Source organism: Pyxicephalus adspersus, chromosome Z (genome assembly GCF_032062135.1).
Source record: "Pyxicephalus adspersus chromosome Z, UCB_Pads_2.0, whole genome shotgun sequence".
Classification (NCBI taxonomy): Eukaryota; Metazoa; Chordata; class Amphibia; order Anura; family Pyxicephalidae; genus Pyxicephalus; species Pyxicephalus adspersus.
Window position 1 is genome coordinate 54,906,568 of NC_092871.1, and position 24,126 is coordinate 54,930,693.

Genomic DNA, 24,126 nt, shown 5'->3' on the forward strand with positions numbered 1-24,126 from the left:
ATAAATCAACCTCTTTTTTTTCCAAAGGCCTATATTTAATTTTTATGTAAAAGCCACCAGAAGTTGCAAAGTTGTGGAAAGATTGGGTTCCAACCTTTCATGGTTGATGAGTGTTCATTTTGTTATCCTTCTCTCTGTAAGATTTTAATAAATATTCATGCTATGGAAATAATGTTATATTGTAATTTAAATTAATTACGATTATTAAAATGAGCAAAGAAAATAGCCAACCTTTAAACTACCATTTCATACAGTGCCGGTCTGAATACATTATCATCAGCAGCATTTGTATAAATTAGCCGAGGACTGGCATTATATGGATACCCTTGTAGAATTTTTGCACTGGCTTTACATTTCTCTGTGTTGGTCTATTATTTCTGCATATTTTGAAGATGTTGAAGATGGTTTACAGTATTATTTATCCTTGGAAGAACCAATTTTCAGCTTGAGCAGAAAATAAATAAAATTACAGTTGATGTTCTCGAGATTTGCAAATAGGTAGTTGTTTTTGTATTTTTATGTAAATTTTATTTTTTAAGTTAAATTAACGTAAAAGGATCTGAGGCATGATAAAAAAAAAGCAGAAAAATAAATTAAAAAGGAACTGTCTGGTTTATGAGGTTCCCCTCGACCATATTGACTGTGTGGGTTTTCTGTTAGACTGAATTTTTTTCACTCTTAAATTATTTCATGCACATTTTACAACATGCTGATATATGTATATTTAGATTCATATTTGCTTGTCCTGGTTTATTACTGCTTAGGCTATGCTATGCTTAAAAGTGACATTGATATATAGATCACTGCTAGCATCTGCAGCATAGTGAAGTGCTCATAGAGTACTCATAGAGTATTCTGGATGAGATATTGCCAATAGAGTTATTATAGTGCCTTTATTTTGCCAGATTCTACAGCAGGACTCCATCTCTTGCCTTTTTCTCTCTTGTGGGCTCTGGATAGGTTGGTGATTGGATCCAGAACACACAATATCCGTATTGTTCACATGCTAAAAATTGCAAGAAATCCGCAATTGCGGTATTTTTCTGTAACAAATACACATATTCCATTGTCATATGCTCTTAAAGACTCTACCAGCCCCCATGGGGTCATAGATGGCAATAGACTTCTTGCAATAGATTTTTTTCTTTTCACTACAATCTGAAATAATAAAAAAAAGACTTGAGTTAGACTTTAAATGAAAAATTTAGATTTGAAATGTAGAGAATTTTGATGATGGGCCTGCTTTAAATTTAAGGGCATAAAAAAATGATTATCTAGGTTTTAAAATGCATTTTATTTTATAGAAATTCTGGAGTTTACTATTGAACACTGTTGGGGATTAACAGGTTTCAAGCCCTGCTCTACATTTTTCTTTTTGCAACAATCTACTCAATGAGACATAATTATTACAGCCTCTAGCCTTTCTAGAAAATTCTAAACCCAGTATAACTTGTGCTGCAATTTTTTTATTGTTTGAATTTTTTTATTATTTTCTTAATAATTTTCCTTGTCGGCTTTCAGCTATGCAAAATATTTCATATAAATTTTCCTGCTTCTTGTTCATGCAGTCTCTCTCCCCCCTCCTCCTTTTGCCTCTTGACATGTAGTAATTTATATAAATAGAAAAAAAAGGTAGTCAGAAACATATATCTATGGAAAATTCCCTTTGGCTCTTGAAAATTTTCCATCAGCTGCATCGTGAACCATATCAGAATATTGTATTATGTAATAGATAGTGGTTGGGTTATGTGATGGGGCCTGAAAGGATGGAAATCTTATGAGATGTAGAGATTTAGCATGTGTTTTTGTTTTTTTTTTTAAATATATTTTCTTTTTTAGTAGTTTAGGTCTGCTTTTTGCCTGAACAAATTACATAAATCTCAGTTTTCACTTTTTTTTTTCTTTTTTTTTTTTTTTTTTTAAGAAAAATGCATATTGCACATTTTTGTTTATTTTAAAATGTATTTTTTATTATTTTTGCAATGGTAGTGTCCTATTGTTCCCATGATAAAAAATAATTTCTTGTTAATTGAAGGTTACTAAAATTGTGTTTTAACAGGCACATATTTTGAGCTCAATGAGTTTTCATTGTTGATTTTATGTATATTTTCCATTTTTTTCCTGTACCATATCTCTGTTAATAATGTACACATAAAAATACACTGCTGACAAAATCTCAGCCACATAGAAAGAATATTGTACAAAGTTAGTTGGGCACAACTGGTGGAGACCATGAGAAAGAACAACTGTATCCACAGACGTGTAGTAATGGTGGTTGTTACTTAAGTTTTTAGTTGTGAGGTACCTGTATGGTCAGATTGTCCACCCCCCTCTTGTGTATTACCATTTAAAGCTGTATTCCAGGCTGAACAAATATTGACTAAACAGAAAAGACTAGTGTATTCATAATTTTATTTTGATGTTCTCATGTCTTTGAGATCTATATAGTAATCCATTATGAAACAACTTTCGTAAAAACCTGGTATTGTTGCTTTCCTCGTTCTGCGTGATCAGTCTTGTATCCACCCCTTTGCAGTTTTCTGCAGGGATCCTCTAGTAATAGCATCTCTGGGATCATGTGCATAAGTCTAAACCTTGAGAATCAAGCAGTCAACATTCCTTATATTTTTTTCTGTTGCTGTAGTTCCCCAACCCACCCCTTGGTCTAAAACTGCTCATCTAGTGATCTGTGAAGCCATCTGGAGAACTATTCCCAAGCACACCCATTGCAAACATTTTTGTTTCTGTCATATAGAAAGCCCAATGTCCAAAGGTCAGAAAAATTTTTTATTGTATTTATCAATCACATTTGAGGCTGATTCAAGAGGTATTAATTGACTGGTTACACAGGAAGCAGAGAAGATGTCTAAAATGTTCCTGTGTAATGAGCAAATACACCAGTCCATGTGTATCTGTGTATTTAAGGATAAGGTTTTTAGCACATAGCTGAACTATTTCAAGAATGAAAAAAATTTTTTTTACCCTTTTGTCTCACTGGCAATTAAAATCCCGTGATTCTGTTTTGCTTCCTAAGGAAAGTGCGGTGGGAGGATTATCGACAGCTCCCAGATCGTGACTTGCTACAGAAACTGTGAAAAATGACTACAAAAGATGTGATGGTAAAAAAAGAAAAGTGCGAGGAGGAGGTTCGGGCTGTGGCATGGGAGGAGACTCCTAAGAAATCTGCCAAAAATATAGTAGACAATGGCTCTGCGAAGGTGCCAGCTGAGATCTGTGTGGTAATCGGTGAAAATCGGACTCAGCAGACTGTTGGTAAGTTCAACTTCCCATGAATGAACTGGGACAAATAGATACTTGGGAAACTTTTTTTTGTTTTTGTTTTTTTTTTCTATTTGCTTACTTATTTCTCAGCTTTGTGTGCAAAATCATCTAGAAAATATTTTTTAATAAATAATAACCTAATAATAAAAAATTGCTGTTTTTCACCTGTCCTCTTCATGGTCCCTTGTCTGTTTTGTTACCATTTTGTTCTTGTTAAAGAATAATTATGTTTTTGTTTTTTTTGTTTGTTTCATTTTTCCCCCCATCAAAGCAAATGTGATCATTACATATGCAATCCTGCTAAGTATTGTATTGTTCCCTAAAAATTACATCAGTTAGTCAGAACTCTAGTGGCTGAGATTTCAGCTCAGCAAAATGCTGATCGGGGATGCTGAATCATAGTGAAATAAAAGTACGGTAATCACTAGAAGGGAAAATTATAAATATACACACGTTTGTATCATAAAGTTATAGAAATACCGTACCAAATGCAAATAAAGTTGTGATTGAAAAATGTATGGTAACTCAAAGTATGTGCTGATTGAAAATACATAAAAGTTTTCATAAAATGAGAACACAAAATATGTCAATTATCCTAAATTAATGTTTAAACATTTATGTTTTGATAATATAATTTCTCTCAGTAAGAACAAGTGTGTGGTTGTGGTGTTAATGGTCATTGTTCATTAATCTGAAATGGTATTGCCAGCTTTGAAACTGTAAAATGAAGGAACAGTTGACAGGCAGAGCTCTAACACTTTCCTAAAAAATTCCACAAGCACCAAATTTACTTATGTTAATTTGATGAATGTGTTGTAAACTTTTGGCAACCCCTTACATGGAGTAATGTCTTTTCAGTCTTGTGGCTGTTGCAGCAAAATATACCGTAGCAACAGCTGCTAGGATGAGTCCTTCCAGCAGAATAGAGGCAAATGAAGGTCTGAAGAAAATATGGTGTATTGTTTTGTGGCTGCATTCTGGTGTGATTAATACTTACTTTTAATTGGTCACTTTGGAGATGGACTAGTTTACAAAATGTCTACCTTTTCTTTTGAGCCAAGTTTTCATGTGCTCACTGACAATGTGGTTACTTCACAGGGGAAAATTCTCCTGAAAGACCTCCAGCAGTAATGAACAGGGAGGCGTCTTGGAGTGGCGGCGCTCGGCCGCGCAACATCTCCCCGCGAATTAGCACATCCTCTCCAGGTAGGCGTATGTGACCTTTTGGTAGTAGGTCTTGTGTATCAGTGTTTAAGAGTAGAGGACATTGATTGTATAAAACACCTGTCAGTCCCTAGGTGTGTGTAAATTTGTAAAAATTGAGTTAGATCAGTAGGATCACCCGGACCATTGTTGAAGAATTACCTCCAATTATATTACACAAAAAATTCAGTTGAAAAATAAATAAATATAACAGTTTTTAGAAAATGACTTCTAATCATGGTATTGGAAAATACTCAATAACAAAACAATGTTTATGCACTTTTGTTTAAAAGCTTCGTACATAAAATACAATGCTAAAGCAGTTGTTCACCAATTTGTGTATGATAGACTAAAACTGTTATATTTATTGATTTTTTCAACTCTACTTTTTGAACCAAAACCCCCCTTTACCTATTGTGTGAATGGACCCATTCACACATTCCTTTATTTCCATATATTTGTAGTTAATGACTGAATATCATGGAAAATCATTACTTAGAGCATCACAGATACTTGTTCTTACTGGCCATTAGCAGGCAGCTCACTTGCAGTCTGCAAGCTGCCATCAGGCCATTTGATAGGTTGTTGGTGGGTTTTCAATAAGAAAAAACCCCCCCCCCCCTCCAAAAAATAATGCAAGCAGTCAAGTTCTTTTTTGCAGAAGGGGCATGCTGTGATTTTTCTAATACAAAAAGGCAGCCAAGTTTTTTTTTTATTTTTCCAATGAGCTCACTTCTCCTTGCTTCTTCGCTGATCTCAGCATTTTTACCTAAACCTATTGTGGGTTAGACTTAATTGGCCAGACCGGAATGCCATAAATCCTGCGCATGGAAGTAAATTAATATGTGTAAGGCAGGTATGCCAGAATCCTTCACTGAGCCAATAAAATGCAGGTAAGTTTATTTTATGGCAAACAAAACAAAGCATGCCCCTTCTGCATTGAAGAACCTGCTCACTCACAATTTGTTATAATTTTTAGGTTTAGTTGTGCATTAAACATCCCCAGTTTCCCCTTTGGACCCCTCCATAGGGCTGAACTTTATTTGCAGTGTGTGCCCACAATTATGAAGGGGTTACCTCACCTTCACAGCAGCCTTTAAGCTACTAGTGTGAGCAAGGCGTTAGGCTGAAAATGTAGTTAGTGGTAGATTTAAAAATTGACCCTTACTGTTCCTCATGTTATTTCATCTAACAGTACCTAACAGCAGTTGTGAAAACACATGTAAAAATTGCAGTTACATTCATTGAGAAAGGAAAAAAGTAAACAACAAATGATTCCAGCCAGACAATCAGCATTTTTGGAAGGTAATCGGGCAGTCTTCTTATCCTCATTTGTCAGGTTTTCCTATTTTTTTATACATAGGTTGTTTTTGGCTTGGCTTTTAGCAATTTAACTCTGCTTACTTGTTTTTTTTTTATTATTTCATTTCCAGGGTCATATGAATGTGGAATTTGCAGAAAGAAATACAAATACTATAACTGTTTCCAGACTCATGTCCGCGCACACATGGGTAAATATTTTGTCAGGATTTTCCCTGCTTGTGCTTTTGTTTCGTACCTACCATAGAAGAAGCTATAATTTAAACATCTTGACAAATGAGTGGCAAAATAAATGCAGTTAGCTACAATGTCCCCAGAAATTCTTCTGCTAAACAGCTTGTTTCAAGTAATAAATGTAAAATAAAAATTCTGGTTTATAATAATGAGCCATGAAGAAAACTGTAGGTAGCATTTAGCATTGTTTTATGTGGAGCATGGTATACAGTGATTAAAATGTGTAATTAAATCCTATCTTCCAATAACGAGATAAAAGGCCCAGAAAAACTAATGGGTTGAGAGATATTGTAATTAGAAGCGCTGATACTGGCTAAGGATTCATCAGGATAAGGCAGACAATTTATTGGAATCTCTTAGATTATTAATGGACCTCACTACATCAAAAAGATTATCTTCAAGCTCGCCTAATATATATGTTGAAGATTTGCGCTTTCAGATGCAAAATGAAATTGCTATTGTCCCAGAATTCTTTAAGATTTTTCCTATTTACGCATTATACATCACAGATGAACAAGTTTTGGCTATTCCTTGCATTTTCTGAAGGCAGCTTTGGCCAAACCACTTGATGTGCAGTTTAATGATAATTTATTGTGATAGAAAATTTGTGTGTCTCAATTGTATTACGTTTTTTTGAAGTATATCAGACTTTGTGCTCCAGTTCTACCCCTTCCCAGCATTTGAACCACTGGAAAACATCACCATGCTAATGGGCTTTTTTACCATTGAGCAGAAAATGGATTACATGACTGATGGCCTAAAATAATTTAGCATTTTTGTGCTGTATATTAAGAATGTCTCACAGATCTAGATGATAATCAACAAGTAATACTGCCACCTGAAGGAGTAGGACACTGCGCAGAATAAGCCTAACCCAGGAGGTGGCCCCGGCCATTGGCCAAACCCCTATGTGTTGTGCTTGCAGAAATGGTAAATGCAGTTGTTTTGGTGCGTTAGGCAGCCCAATCGGATGAATTCAAATGAATTGGCTTGACACAATGCACATGAAAATACTGCAATAGTTTTAATTGACTCTAAGTGTTTGGTTTGGTCAATCCTCTAAGCCTGTTTTAAAAAAACTCTCCAAGACTGGGGAAGATAAACTTTCATCAGTGAAGCTAGGGGATCCAGAAAATATGGAATGGATTTCTTGAAATCGTTTGCTGTTTTCTTGCAAATGTTTTGAATCCTTGACCAGATCCATTCCAGTTTTGCTGGATCACCCAGCTTCACTGGTAAAGGTGTATCCTCTCCAGCCTTGGAGAACTTTAATAAATCAGGCTATCATGTCAGCTAAATATTACTTGGGCTGGCTCCTTGGAACAGGTCATTCAAAACCTTTTGAACTGGATTAAAGCAACCAATAGAGACACCAAAAATGTGCATGGAAAAAGCCCATTCTGGAGGATTGTGGCTTTTTACATGTGTCAGATATGGCAATATTCAGTCATTTTCAAACTAATTTTGAATCCCAAAACAAAAAAAGGAAGGATGTAACCATCTGACAACATATGCCAGCGTCATGAGATTATCTCAAGTGCTGTTAAAGCAACCGAAATTTGTTATTTGTTTATTTATTTTTTAAGTCAGTGGAGTATGGTGTCATGGGAAGCTTGCATTCCATTGAAAGCCAGACAAATAAACTTAGGGGGTAAAGAAATAGTCCTGTTTTGGCAATCTCAAATCATAGCACAAACATTTAAATGTATTAAAAAATACTCTGCCCTGCAGGTTTTTTTTTAGGCCATAGGACATAAGACTTTTTGTCTTCCTCTTGCCGTGGGACTTTATTAGGCAATACAGCCCAAAGGTGATGGTGTGAAGTGTGAATGAGGCCATTAAACTTTAAACTGAGATTATTTAGGAATCCAGAAATTTAGTTTAATATTTTTGGGACCTGAAAACTTTCAGTGTTATTTTGTTATATTGACATAATTCGTAAACAGACTTCTACTTTCTAAACTGGTGCAAGATAGAGAAGAACATATAAAATATTTTATGTTAAATTGTTACTAATCTTGTTAATTAGAGTTTACTGGACAGCCTTAAAAGTTAACCAACCATAAAACTTGAGGGTGAGCGAGGAAATCTGTAAAATTAATTTACTACAAGAGTGAGACTGTAAATTGGTGTGAGAAGGAAACTTCAGAAATCTGGACACAGGCTTTACTGCCACTTGTTTTTACTGTACCATTCTGCCTCTTGGTACACATTGTTATGGTTCCTGTTTTGTGGACCTAAACTGTGGATTTGGGTATCTGTTACTTCGAAAAATCTACACACCACGCAAATGTTTTTGCTTGTAGTTTTTAAAGGGTTAATCTAGTACTGTATTATGTTATAAAAGGGACGGAGTGCTTTAAAATGTGTTTGCTGTGCATGGGTTTATGGCAGTGGTTGCCAACCTTTTTGGTCCCGCAGACCACTAAAATTACCGGGTCCTGATCGCGTATGTGCGGGGAGCTGGGTGTCACTTAAAGGGGAGAAACAAAGTGATGTCATGATAGCAAAATCCCGCCCACTTCCCATAGCAGATCTGAGCCTGCGATGGGAGAGTGGGCGGGTTGTGTCCAGGGACACATCCCTCCCACTTTCCTGAGCCAGGAATTTGTACAGGGAACGTGGTCTGGTTATTTTTCTGACCCTGCTCAGGGGTGCATCAGCCAGAGCCGCAGACCACCAGTGGTCAATGGACCACCGGTTGGCCGACTGCTGGTCTATGGGACTTCATTACCTTTTCTGGAGATTTACCAAGTAGAAAGTTATGATCAGAACAGTTGTCCCCCCCCTCCCCTCCCCCTTTCCCTATTCCTGATGAGAACACTGTTACATTTTGTTTCCTATCATTTCCTATCATAGTGAATATGTTCAAATCTTTCCTGCTGGAACACACAAATAAAAGTTTAACACGCGGTGTCCAAAACTTAAAAATCATTTTAGATTTGTAAACCATTTAGATTTTCATGGAAAAATGTAATTTTACTAATTTACCAATTTACTAATTTGCTGTCTGCAAGGCACTTACTATCTCCTGTCTGTTCTCTAGATCAGACATTGCATGTGCATATGTGTCTGTGTGTTTATAAAAAACATTTACCCTTGATATAAATTCAAATTGTTATTAGGAAAGGTTCTTCAAGAAACATTTGATAGTTGATATTAACGTTAACTGAAAATGTTTTTTTTCTCTTCTTTTCAGATAATGAAGCTGCATCAGTTGAGGGAGCTTCACAGGGAAGTAAGTATATCCTAAGTTTTATATATAACCTCTCATTAGTTCCAGAGAGCCAGCAGGTGCAAAGTGGGTGTAAGGCTAGCAATAGTAATATAGTAGTCTACAACATGTCTGTTTTTATTACACTTTTACAGCCCTCTTTAAAGCCTAGCTTCAACCAAATGTATTTTTTCTATTAGTTTTGGGAAGAACACAGAACAGTTAGCAACTCTCTCTAGTTTTATTGCGTAAAGATCTCCCCATCACTTCTTGTATCTTCAAACGACATTGACGGTCTATGGACAGCAAAAGCAACACTTTTCTGGAGAGTGTAAAATGGTTGTTTTTGCTTTCTGTGTTCCCACTGGCAATATTTTTCATTGCATCCTAAGTTATTCCAAAGAGATTCTAACTTGCAACATTTCAAGAAAAGTCTGATCTGCTCCACACTTTCCAAAGAAAAAAAAATATTTCTTCAAAAAAAAGAAGACAAAGATACCAGACCGTGCCATCCTTTCATCCATTTTCTGTCCAGCACAGACTCCATGCCGATGGCCATGAGAGGCATACTGAGAAAGGGCCAGTCATCATACACATTTGTGCGTACTTCTTTTTTTTTCCTATTGATTAATATAAAACTTTCTGGTGTGCTTGATCTAACTTATATGCTTCTTGCACAAAGCAGCAAGGCAGCAGAAAACTGAGTTTGTCCTAAAGGGCTTAGAAGTTTTTGGTTATTCATTTACTGGGATTTTATCATTTACTGCATTGATTTCTTTTCAATGCTGGGCAAATAAATTTCTTTGTGCAAAATTATCTGCAGATTCTGCTAGTAAAATCCTGCAACTTTCCAGCTGCATGTGTTTATACTTGATCATTCATATGGATAGCCCATTCACATATTAACATTTGGTAAACCACTAATATGAATGAAGATCTGTTGTTATGTTGTTAAAAACATTATTATTGTCATTGTGTTTAATTATTCAGCTTTAGAATAATGAGCCAATGCAAATCTCTTTAATTGCATTTAATACCAAAACCATGTTTGCAGATCTAGACTTGGCTAGCAATTTGTGAAGTGCACCCAGCATCCTCAGAATTTATTTAAATGTGAATAATGAATATGTATTTATATAGTACTGACAGAATACACAATGCTTTATGTCACAGAACCCACATAAAATCATTGCAACATGTTTCGGAAAATGTGCCTGTATAAAAGAGGCACATTGCCCATGACAGTTTAAATTAAATAGTAATCCTCCCATTGGGTACACAGACAGCAATAAAACATGGCAAAAGATCTAACCTTGGCCAATTACTAAAACTAAAATCTGGGTTTTGATTGGTGTTGGTGTCAGATGAAGATGATATTAGCTTAGCATGTCTCTGCCAGAAATATTCAATATTAAAGCTTTGCTTGAGAAAGTTGTCTGTTCAAGTTATACGTGACTGTTTTGGTAAATATGGTAAGTGGACTTTAATTACAATTCAAATTAAATAAAATTTCTTGAAAATAAAAACTTGGTTGGGCTTCCTTTTAGGACACAATTTAAATATGACAGATCTGGCTGGCACAATGTACTGTCACATCATGGCATTTGTGTTTGACTTGTTTAGGCATTATGTTCTAAAAATGATTTTTATAATTTATAACTCAATATACATAAAAATGTAGTGACCTGCTATCTACAGTAGTTAGGCAGGAAGGCAGATTGAATCCTAATTGCATGTGACCCATTCATACAGATAGGTCCATAAATATTTGGACAGAGACAGCTTTTTTCTAATTTTGGTTCTGTACTTTACCACAATTATTTTAAACAACTCAGGTGCAGTTGAACTGCAGACTTTCAGCTTTAATTCAGTGGGTTGAACAAAAAGATTGCATAAAAATGTGAGGAACTAAAGCCTTTTTTTACACAATCACTTAATTTTAGGGACTCAAAAGTAATTGGACAAATGACTCAAAGGCTATTCCATGGGCTGGTGTGGGGAATTCCTTCGTTATGTATTTATCATTTAAGCAGTTCTGGAAAAACATTCTTTGGACAGATGAAACCAAGATCAACCTTTACCAGACTGATGGCAAGAAAAAGTATGGAGAAGGCATGGAACAGCTCATGATCCAAAGCATACCACATCATCTGTAAAACATGGCGGAGGCAGTGTGATGGCTTGGGCGTGCATGGCTGCCAGTGGCACTGGGACACTAGTGTTTATCCATGATGTGACACAGGACAGAAACAGACGAATCCAACTAAATGCAGTCACATTGATTGGGAGGCATTTCATAATACAGAAGGACAATGACCCAATACATACAGCCAAAGCAACCCAGGAGTTTATTAAAGCAAAGAAGTGGAATTATCTTGAATGGCCAAGTCAGTCACCTGATCTGAACCCAACTGAGCATGCATTTCACTTGTTGAAGGCTAAACTTCAGACAGAAAGGCCCACAAACAAACAACAACTGAAAGCTGCTGCAGTAAAGGCCTGGCAGATCATAAAAAGAAGGAAACCCAGCATCTGGTGATGTCCATGAGTTGAAGACTACAGGCTGTCATTGCCAGCAAAGGGTTTTCAACCAAGTATTGGAAATGAACATTTTATTTTCAGCTTTTAAATTTGTCCAATTACTTTTGAGCCCCTTGAAGTGATTGTTTTGTAAAACAAGGCTTTAGTTCCTCACATTTTTATGCAATCTTTTTGTTCAACCCACTGAATTAAAGCTGAAAGTCTGCAGTTCAACTGCATCTAAGTTATTTTGTTTAAAATTAATTGTGGTAATGTACAGAACCAAAATTAGAAAAAAGTTGTCTCTGTCCAAATATTTATTGACCTAACTGTAGATAGTAGATGTTAAGGCCCAGCTAGCAAATGACTTTTATTATTTTTACGTAGTCAAGCTGCATAACAAATAAATATTATGTTAGTGGTGTTTTGTATTATGTGGTAAATTCATTACAATAAGCTGCCCTTTGTCAGCTGCATAATTGAGATCCAGATAGCTACTCTCACACAGAGATCATAAGGTTGTTGATTGAGGTAGGTTGCAGGGGAGTGTGTTGGACAACCAGAGACCTGGACCATTGAGCTGTATGCAACAGGGCAGTTTAATGTAGCAGTCATTTACTTACACATAATAAAACAAAAGGTTTGACTAAAATGTTTAATTTTTTTTGCAGCTTGACTGTATAACAATTCTTAAAACCATGACTTCAAACATGACAATTGGGCTTTAAATTTAAATAATAAAATTCTGCTTTCTTTTATTGTTATGTCTTGTTGCAGACACTGAAATCTTTAAAACCATCCACTAATCTACTATTCCCCACTCATCAATACCTTCCTAGATCAGTATATTCATAAATTCAAAACTATATGCTTCTGAGAAAAAATGCTGCTCGGTGATTCATCTGGTTCTGGTTGCATAGTCAGATAATGATGCATTTGTTAACAGTCAAAGGGAAATATCAGTTTTCATATGATTCAGATTGGTTGGCTCTACATAAATGACAGGCTGATATTTAGACTTTTGCCCTGGCATTCTTGCTTGATTATGTGGCAGACAGCAAAGTGGTCCTAGAGAGTTTTAGGAACTATAAGTGCTAAAGCTGATCTTTGATGATTTATTTGTTTACTAATGTGAAATATTTAAGCTAGTTTTAAGAGGTTATAATACTCTGTGATTAAAAGGAAAACTTTGCCCATGCATTTTAATATATGTTAAAATTCTAAGCAGCCCATACTCTCCTTCCATTAGTATTGTACTGTTTTGCTGCCAGGAGCTTAAAAAGTACTGGTACTTCCATGCATGTAAAGAACCTGTGACTATAGTTTGTTCTTTCTCATTTGACAACTTTGGTGTCTGGGAATGGGTCCAGGGATGTCACAAATGGGTTGGAAGTGTGTCCTTCGCTATTTGTAGGCTATGACTAGTGCATTTAGTGCACTTATAGAGGCCTTCCCGCTCTGGCTTTTGGTTGCTGCTAGGTAGTGAGGAAATACAATAAATAGGACCTGTTGCTTTACCCTACATTGATAAATCACAAGATTGCACAAAATAATATTATTAAAATCGTTGTTTTTTTTATTTGAAAATTGTTATATTTGAAGTGACAGATCAACCTGAAACTTTGCTATGTAATAAGGTCAAACTGGTGTGTAAAGCAGACATACAAATAATGCTCTAAATTTGTTAGTTTGTATTTGCTTGCAGCATTGTATTTGCAATTGACTTTAGAGTAATTATTGATGTGCACATTTTCACCTAATAAAACAGGGTTGTTTTACAATTGCCATCCTCAAATAATTTTCCCAACTTTGCTAACATGATCTCTTGATAACGATTGACTCCACTTTATTTTATATGGATGTCTTCTGCCAGGCCAGGTCTACAAACCAAACTTCTGTATGCCAATGGTTAAAAGTCACACCAGACATGCAATATTCAGTCAGCAGAAAGGCTGGGTCTACATGGACACATATAAAAGTTCCTACCACATTTATATTTGTTTTTATGCACTTTTACAAGCGTTTTAAAGCTTGACATTAAAATACTAAAAAACTTTTATAAACGTCTGATGCGTTTTACCGCATTTTGCCGTGATTTTACATAGGCGTTTATAAAAGTTTAACAGTAAAAGTGTAAAAAATTGGACAAGGCTTTAATGGTAAAGTATTTTATGAAATGTGAGTGTGTTTGTGTAACTAAACCTAGAGGAGCTGTAGTATGTGTTCTGTAATACATACTACAGCTCTCCTAGGGCTGCGGCAGCAATCGGGGGAGCGGAGCTGTCAGTATAGCAGAACTCCGCTGATTGCCCTGCTCCCTATTTGCCTGAGGAAAGGGAAATCCTGATCATGCTTGAGCTGTCATCAGGGTTTCCTATTTCTCAGCCAATCACAGAGCACTAGAGATGAATGGGCACAAGTTTTCCCATTCAAGTCTAGTGCTGAATGGCTGAGGAACAGAAAACCTCGGCCAATCACAAAGCACCAGAGGTGAATAGAGAGCCTTGTCCTCATTTAACCCCTAGTGCCCGGGGATCCCTCACTGATAGGAGGAGTCCCATGGCTGTGCTCATGTCATGATTGCAGTCGTGGGAATCATCCTGTCATTGGGATAACCTGTAAAAAAAAAAAAAAAAAAGTTTAGTTGCACAAACAAACAAAGTCTTGTCCTATTTTTTACTTATATTTTAACCCTTTCAGGGAATGAGTAAGGGGTTTTATGTACCCCTGTACTCATTCCCCAGGGTGGGGTGGTAGAGAACTGAGAGTTTCCTTATTAAAGATAAATCCAGATTCTAATGTCCTGCTAAAAACCCTTACAAAAGCCCCCATTGTTTTCAATTGAAGCTTTCATAAAAAAAGGCTGTAAAAGCCTGCATTGAGTTCAGTGGGAGTGTTTTTAGGTGTTTTCCCGCGTTTACCCTGCGTTTAATTTTTTATTGCAAGCAACATTTAAGATAAAGCTCATAAACGTGCCTGAAGGAAACGTCCTGGTGTAGATTAGTCCATTGGAATGCATAGGGAAACAGTCCGTGTAGACTAAGCCAAACATTGATTTTATATCAACATTTACTATTAGAGAAAAAAAAAACAAAATAGGACAATTTACAAATTAACCATGTCCATGGGGTTTTATATCTGGGTAATGTTTTATTTTCTTAGTGGTTGAACTTGATGAACTTGATGGACTTATGTCTCTTTTCAACCTGACTTACTGTGTAACTTGACACTTTTAAAGGGAAATTATATTGTCTTTGAGTCTTTTTCCTCTTCATGTTTTAAACTGTTGGTCATGTTTATTGAAAATCTTTATTTTACAAATAAACATTTAGGGGTGAATATGGCCATTTGTAATACTGCATTTTGGATTTCCAGCAAGTCATAGCCAAGAATTAGCGTCCACCTTAATAAATGTCTCTCTATAATGAAACATCTACTGTGCGTATAAAAAAATCACTCCAAAATATTCACATTGTGTTGCTTTGCAGCCTAAAATGAAGGCAAATACACAAAAAAACTTCTTTTCTGAACCCATTATGTATGGAACTATATAAAACAAGTGAAGGGGGTTGAGGGTATGCCGTTTTTTATTTAGCTTTGTATGTGAATTAAACTACCACTGTTCATATCTGAAAGCTTACAAAATACCTAAATAGTTAAGGGGTTAGCCTGGTAAAAATATAAAAAGAAAGACCAGACATCCACTTACTAACTTGAAACATATTTGAATCGTACTGACTATATTCCAAGATGCAAAAACACATTAAAGCAAGTCAGAAATTGGCTCCAATGTTTGTAGGTCTTCTGCACAGGGATTTGTTGGAACATAGTGCAACACACAGCATGATTCTTATGTATAAGAGAAAAACATGTACTGTTTTCCTATGCTGTAATCACTTGGAAATTGATCAGGTCTTTGTATGAAAGCAGAGCAAAAATCAAAGCTGATGTTAAATGCTTTCACTACAAGTATGTAAGTGGCTTGGCTGACCATCTCTGTGCCATGCCATGCCTATCCATGTCTACTTCTTCATTTGTATCTGATCATGTTCGTCTTGTATGTTTTATGCATTCCATTATACATGTATGCTTAAGAAGATTAAGTCTGGGCATTGCACCCAAAATCTACCTGATGGTAAAATGTAGAGACGCTCAGTCTGTTTAAGACTAAGGGGGCTTCAAAAATCATCAAGTAATTGAGCATAAAAAAAAAATCCATCGGCAGTGTTGGATAGTGGTGTGACAAAACAAAAAGAATGAGCTTCTAGACACTAATTTTTGTTCAGTACAACTTGTTATCCGGATTCTGTCTTGTTTAGCTTATTGTAGTGTTTTGTTAAGTGGTGGAAAGACTGGGCCTTATTGATCCAAGTGTCTTTGTTATACTAGAGCAGTCGGTTATTAATTCAAAATTTGCACTAGAAATTGAGATTTGGGAGAGTGTGGTTTCCAGTGGACAAGCACTTAAGATCTAGAGCAATAGTATAGTGACAGTCTTGCACTTAGTTGTGAGTGAAATAAATTACATTTGGTGTCCTTGAAAAATGGCACACTGACAGCAGTTTTCAGAAGAATAACACATTGTTATTGGAATTGTTACATGGAATATTGGTGCACAGGCAAATGACTGCACTAAATCTGAAACACTTATCTGCTGACACTAGAGATTCGTGAACATTAGCAACCAGGGACACACAGGCTTTGAATTTGGAGGATATAAATACTAATGCCATGAGTCCCAGATCAATGACAGATGAACATTAGAGTGGCAAACTAACATGGGGACCCAGGATGTTGATGTATTTGAAGGTCCAGGATAAAACAATGTGGACCACTGTTCATGGGTGAAAATTTTCTAAAAATCAGTTTTCTACAATAGTGGTTTCACAATTCTGCTTCTTTATCCTTATAATATGAAGTGATACAGGGGTCTGTTCCTATACCTAGCAGTTGTAATAAATAAATATACTGTAATGTGGTTTTAAGTGGTCTTTTAGTAACTCTTAGTGTACTTTATAATCCACTGCCCATAATTTCTTACAGATTCCCACAGACTGTATAATTTCATCCGCCTCTCACATGCTGTTTTGCTGTCTTGCTTGTCAATGTGCTTGTGTCCAGTCATTCATCTGAACGTGCTAGCATACATATTTTCATTCTTGCAGACAATTTTCGCTACACGTGTGACATCTGTGGCAAAAAGTACAAATATTACAGCTGTTTCCAGGAGCACAGGGATTTACATGCAGTGGACGGTAAGTATTCACAACTCAGAGGTAGGAAATGTGATTTAGATATTTTATGGTAGCCCGGGTGTAAGTAAATCCATACTGATTTTGTAGAACTCACTGGCCATTGTATAATAAAAGTACATCTGTTTCCTACCCATATAACTGTATAGTCATAACTCCCTAAAGCATAGTTTTGTTTATAGACCAGGGAAGTCTTTCAGTCTTTTTTGCAGTCTTTTTACTATTTTATGGGTATTCATATCTATTTATATGGTTCTAGCGTGCCTAGATAACAGTAATCACAAACCAGCAATCTATCATCGATTAAAGTATTTAACAATGCAACACATATGATTGTTTCATATCTTGAGATTGAAGTTATCAATTAAAATAGGAACTATACTAGCACCTTTAAATCTTTTAAATTTTCCCGATCTGTATTATGGTCATTTCTCTGACATATATATTTCTTTGAGGAATCAGAGGAGATCAACATAAGTTTCACCACAGAGCTTCACAAATGGCTGAGTGGCTAGCACTCTTGCCTCTGCAGCACTGGGTTCTAGATTCCCACTGCAAGCAGTTTGCCTGTTCACATGGGTTTTTTCTGGTCACTCCAAACCCCCACACTCCCAAAACGATGCAGGTAGCTTAATTGGTCCTCATAGTAGGTGTGGAAACAAAGCAGCAAAACCAAAGGGCAGCAGGAGCAAAATTAAAGAATTTCTAAAATAAAAAAAAAAAAAAATTCTTTAATGGACACCATTAAGGCAGAATCAAAATTATTGGAGAGCTCTCTAAATTGGGTCTTTTGTCTAAAATCTTTCTTTACCTTGATTCTTTTTAGCGGTATTAAATGTACAAGGTTATATTATTGTGTGAGTGTGTGTGTTCCCTCCTTCAGATAGCATAAGAAAAAGGGAATATTGACATTTCATGTCTATTTCACAAATTTCAGAACAAGGAGAATATTTCAACTTATGTTTGATAGATGTTAGAACAAAAAGTGAGGGAAGTATCCTCACATCCTTTACATGTTAAACAGGTGTCAAACAGAACAGAAAGTGTGGGGAAGCACACCAACATGGACACAGTTGGCACTAAAAACTATTTTTGTACTAGATGAAGGACAGTCTGGAGCCTTTGCCAGGATTTATTTGCTTTTTGCATCCATAAGAGGGATTGTGGCTTACTTTTACACCAAGTAGCAGGTTTCAGGTAAAACAGGAGAAGAGCAAATACAATATGACAAAGAAAATATGTAAAACCCTAAAGAAATTAGAACTAATTGAGAACAGCAATGACAGAACAGTTATGAAGTAAAGCGGGGGGGGGGGGGGGGTGCCACTCGCTCATTAGTCCTCCCCATAGAATAGAATGGTGCTGTGTGTACAGTGCTCGTTCATTCATCTTTCTCTGGAAACACAAGTAATTGTTTGCAGCAGGAGTCACCAGACGTCCATCGGACAGCTGTAGGAGGCTTAACTCTCATTCAAATACATGAATTTTGACTGAGACACCAACATATGAATGTATATTCACCTATCCCTGTCTCCAGAACCATAAACATGGTTAATGCATACCATGATGGTGTCATTATGAAAATGCAGTTTTCATGCACCAGGTAAAATATAAGGGAACAATTTGGAGAATATAGTCTTCCAATTGATCAAGAACCACAAGTATCTGTGTACTACATAATGGAAAGCATTTTGAGAATGTAATTGTAACCAAACATATCACTAAGAAAGTGGAAAAGGCCAATCTGAGAATTTAGGACCATCAGTCCATTTAGGAAATGATGATATAACTTACAAGCAAAATCAATGGAAGCCATTTTATAATGCACCAAATAATGACAATCAAATAAAATATACCACAGCACTATCATTTGTTTTTAGTAAACAGTTTGTGTTCTTCTAGGTGAACAAAATACCTACCTAGGCAACAACTGTGCTTAAATATACCAGTGCTGAAGCTCTTCTAATATCCAACCTAACTGTTTTTAAAAATCTTGTCTTTTTGCACATGGGATACATGTGATTACAGACTTTACTGAAGATTACTAGTATCTAGGCTACAATTAAGGTCTCATTCTGTATTCTTAGAATATTATTCTCCACATAAACATGACCGACACAGAGTAGGTTGGGAAATAAAGTGTAATTGGGTTTTAGCAGTATTCCATAAGAAATGCTGAAGATCACAATCTTCTTCAGGGATTTTTTTAACCATGCAATGGTTACTATGGCATTACTAGCTGGTCACATTATTATTATTATTATTATTATTATTTTTATTAATAATAATAAACAGGATTTATTTAGTGCCAACATATTAGGCAGCGCTGTACATTAAATAAGGAGAGTAAATGACAGACAGTGACAGAGGAGGAGGAGAGGACCCTGCCCTGAGGCGCTTACAATCAAGGAGGTGGGGGAAGTCTCACACAAAAGGAGGGGAGATATGGAATGGTGGGAAGTAGTGAGGGTTTTAGGAGACAAAAGAAGATGGATAGGCAAGTCTGTGTTTTGCAAGGTGTGTTTTGAGTGCTCTTTTAAATGACCAGAAGGTGGTAGCAAGTCGAATAGGATGAGGAAGACTATTCCAGAGAGTCGAGGCAGCTCTAGAAAAGTCTTGGAGCCGTGCGTGGATGGTTATGAGTCAGGAAGTCAGTACTGGGTCATAGGAGGAGCGAAGAGAGCGACTAGGGGAGTAATTTTTACCAAGTTAGAAAGGTACGGTGGACAAGAGCTGTGTAGGGCTTTGAAGGGAAAGCACAGTAGCTTGAATTTGATTCCCAGGTGAAATGGAAGCCAATGAAGGGAACTACAAAGAGAGGCAGCAGAAGAGAAGCGGTGGGAAGGATGGATGAGTCTGGCTGCAGCATTCATGATAGATTGTAGAGGAGAGAGTCGGGTTAGTGAAATACCGGAGAGAAGGATGTTACAGTAGTCCAGATGAGAGATGATAAGAGCGTGTACAAGGAGTTAGGTGGTCTCTTGAAACAGGTAGGGGCGGATTTTGGAGATGTTGCGTAGGTGAAAGTGACAGGACCTGGAAATGTTCTGAATATAGGGGGTAAATGAGAGGGCAGAAATAAAGGTGACACCAAGACAATGTGCCTGAGGGGAGGGACGAATAACAGTGTTGTTAACAGTTAGGAATACGTCGGAGGGAGAATTTGAATTTGAGGGGGAGGGGAAGATGATGAGTTCGGTTTTATCCAGGTTGAGTTTCAGGAATCGGTCGGACATCCATGATGAGATGGCTGACAGGCAGCATGAAACCTTGTCCAGGACTGTGGGAGACAAGTCAGGGGTGGACAGATAGAAATAGGTGTCATCAGCATACAGATGGAACTGTAAACCAAAGGAGGATATAAGACTACTGAGTGAGGAGGTGTACAGAGAGAAGAGAACCGGTCCAAGGTCTGACCCTTGGGGAACACCAACAGGGAGGAGAGTGGGTGAGGAGGAGTTACCATTGAAAGAAACTTGAAAGGAGCGGTCAGATAGGAAGCAAACCAAGAGAGAGCAGTGTCACTGATACCAATGGAGCGCATGATTTGTATTAGAAGGGGGTGATCAACATTGTCAAAAGCAGAGGAAAAACCAAGGAGACGGAGGAGGGAAAAGTTGCCTTGAGACTTAGCTCTGTGGAGGTCATTGGCCACTTTAGTAAGGGCTGTTTCAGTGAAATGGGCAGCTCAGAAGCCAGACTGGAGAGGGTCAGGGGGAGAGTTGCTGCTCAGGTAATGGGTGAGTCTTTTGTAGACAAGGTGCTCAAGGAGTTGATCTTATCTAATACGATTAGCATGGATGTTACAAAGGTAACGTTAATTAAAAATCATATCTACTTTACATTATGGTACGGCATATAATAATTTATCCTCCCAATCTATTAGGTACAATTCACTAGTGTTGTGTCCCTCTTGGTTGATTTTCCTGAAATTCTGGTTTTGAAATTCACACACCTGGTAAAGCTCTGATCTTTTTTGAAAAAGTTCTAGTTGTTTTACAGTGTGCAAGCATGGTTCTGTGCACACACAGGCATGCCACTGTCCATTTGTCCACACATAAGATTAGCTACAGCAGGGCTTTGTACAGCAGTGTAGCCATCGGCAAACAGGAATCGAGATTTACAGATTTTGCAAACTGACATAAATTAAAAAATCGGTGAAATATTGATCAATTTCATAACCAGGACCACCCTTACTGCTGCTGTAGTATGTGGTTAAAAGAGTGGCCTAATCAACACAACGTAATGCTTGATACAGCTTTCCATGTTATTCCAAAGACCATTAGTAGTTGCAAAAAAACAGAAATTTACATTTACACCCTAATGACTTCAGCTACATTTACTGCCTTAAAATGAAGGGTGACATAGGCATGATAGTCCAGTGTTTCTTAACCTTTTTAACATAGGGAACCTTTAAAATAACTTTCAGGTCTTGAGGAAACCTCTAATATAGTTGTTATAACCACAGATCACAGTACATTAGAGTGGTGGCCAGTGGGAAGAATTCCACTTACATTGTTGGCCAATGGGAAGAATGTCACCCTTACAGATAGATACAGTAGTTCATTGGTGACACTTATACTGATCTGAAACTCATACATTGCTCACGGAACCCCTAGCAATCTCTGGAGGAACCGTGGTTGAGAAACACTTGTCCATACATTCCTTTCACAATTTTTTAACCCAGAGGAACCCCTAAAACAACTTTAAGGCCTTTAATTTATTGGATGATTCATGGGAAAAATGTGGTCAGTTGGCTCTGACAAGTGACATTGGCCCTGGAACGATGTTGGCATCATCAGTTGGTGGTCAGTCATCAACAGCACATGGAGCCCCTAGTCACCTAGGAACTTTGGATGAGAATGGCTGTTGTATGTATATCATGTATTAATCTTCCTAACATTTATAATGATGTAAAAGATACAGATATTCCATGGACCTGAATATTCCATATTAGTCAATCATTTATATGTAGCTTCCCTGTTAGTGATTAAGTATATCCTGTACATGATATCAAATATTACAAACAATTCATTTGTACTAAAGAAAATAAGTATATGCACAGCATCTTAAACCAATAAATTTAGATGTTATGAATATTATGGCTTTTCATTTTAATTGTATTTGCTTAGAACATGAGTTTTACAACACGTTTTACTGTGTGTGTGTGTGTGCACGTGTGTTTCAACTATTTTTTTTCTAAAGATATAAACCTTGGAGGATGTTCATTAATAATTTAAAATAGAAGTTATTTTTTTTTATATTTTTTTTGGGAAAAAGGGGGAAAGGAAAAAAAACCCCAAATTTTTTTTTTTTTTTAAATTTTTTCACCCCCCTTTTAAGTCTTTTAAATAGAAGTTATTTTTTTTTATATTTTTTTTGGGGGAGGAGGTTGTTATTATTAATAAACAGTATTTATATAGCGCCAACATATTACTTAGCACTGTACAATAAATAAGGCTTGCAAATGACAGACAGATACAGACAGTGACACTAATGGAGGAGAGGACCCTGCCCAGAAGAGCTTATAATCTAAAATTTGGGTGAAGTAGCACACAAAAGGAGGGGGATATGAAAAGGTGGGAAGCAGTGAGTGTTTTAATAGACAGCTGAAGATGGGTAGGCAAGTTTGAAAAGAAGGGTTTTAGTGCTCATGGTTGGTTGTTAGTAGTTACACAGTTTCTGCAATGTTTGATTTTGTTATATTTAAATAATTTTTCCAAATAGATAAACATTTCTGAAAAATGGGAAGCCCATATTAACCATAGCAACCAGTTAGATTTTCTTATGATTATCCTATTGCTATGGACGGCACAGGTGCATATCTCTGCATACACTGACATCTTGTGGCTATAAGTTGCACTTCACATAGAATGGATGAAGTCATATCAGGAGGGGACTTGATTTGTGAAGAATGAATCTGCTGTCCCAGGCCACCAGTGAGAATTCATATTTCATTGGCTTTAATGTTCTAACCTGCAACAAACTTGCAGTGAAACTTTGTTTTAATGTAGGCTTTTCTGTTTTAAATTATTAGTCAGGTCTAAGTTAAATAGATTGTAAAATATGTATAGGTTCAGGAGCACTGGAAAAAAAAGTACTAGTAATTGATAAACTGATCACCTCCACACTAATTTCAGGAAATGGCCTTTTTCTACTGTGACAAGAGTGTTAAACTAAACATCCAAATTCCAAACACCCCTGGCTTTAAAATACATACACATATTCGATTATTGTGGGCTAAGACAAACAATCGAAAGTATCTTGTGCGTACAACATTCCCCTGACTGGGAATGACTGCTGTCATTCTTTTGAAGGAGGATGCAGAAGGGTGTCAGCCACTTGTCTTACCCTCTCTGCTCTCCATAGAACTGAACGGCACTCTCTGTACAGCACTATCTCATTCCACTGTCACTGGAAATGATCAGGAAAGACCTTTTCCAGTGACAGAAATTGGACATGTGTACTTCACTATTATTTGGCTACGTCCTTCCCTGTATAACTCGGGATTGGTTCATCAGTTCAAACTTTAGGTCAGAGTGAAGGGAATTTCTTGCCATTGGCGGCTTTTCCTTGTCTCTACTTTTTTCATTTATTTTCCTTTTTCATGTTTTCATATCTTTTTTCAGAACATATTTGCCACATTTTATGCAGTTTATTTTTTTCTTTTCTTTTTTTTTATCGTTCTGTTTTTTAGACACCTATATCCATATGATGGTTACGTCAGGCGACGGAAATGAAGAGGACCTTGAACCATTTGTCAAACTTGGTCCAAGTATGTTTCACAAAACTGGGATTCCTCTTGTATATTTCCCACCATTCCCTCATTTGTGTTTTGTTTTTCTTTTCTGTCTTTAATTTTTAAGGGTTTTCTTCGTATATTTACCTTTAAAAATTTTAATGAAACAAGTAACAAAATATATTTAACATGCATTATAAATCAAGAAAAGTATCTTACATAAAGACAAACAAAGGTAAATGGTCCCATTATTATTCTGAAAACTGGCTAAATGTATCTAGGTTCAGTTTGTAGGGATACAGATTTATTTATTTATTAGCCTTAATGTTAAAATCTCTGTCTTGACAACCACAATAAACTGA

The 24,126-nt window shown here is 36.5% G+C and overlaps 1 protein-coding gene across 1 annotated transcript in view; it reads left to right on the forward strand.

Annotated features, from left to right (window-relative positions):
* ZNF618 (zinc finger protein 618) overlaps positions 1-24,126 on the forward strand; it is a 110,420-nt gene that overhangs the window by 38,776 nt on the left and 47,518 nt on the right. The window contains exons 3-7 of the mRNA XM_072431091.1: positions 3,035-3,273; positions 5,919-5,996; positions 9,239-9,277; positions 16,939-17,028; positions 23,723-23,800. Coding sequence (XP_072287192.1) covers positions 3,099-3,273; positions 5,919-5,996; positions 9,239-9,277; positions 16,939-17,028; positions 23,723-23,800 — 460 coding nt within the window. The 5' untranslated portion in view covers positions 3,035-3,098. The remainder of the gene's footprint in view (positions 1-3,034; positions 3,274-5,918; positions 5,997-9,238; positions 9,278-16,938; positions 17,029-23,722; positions 23,801-24,126) is intronic.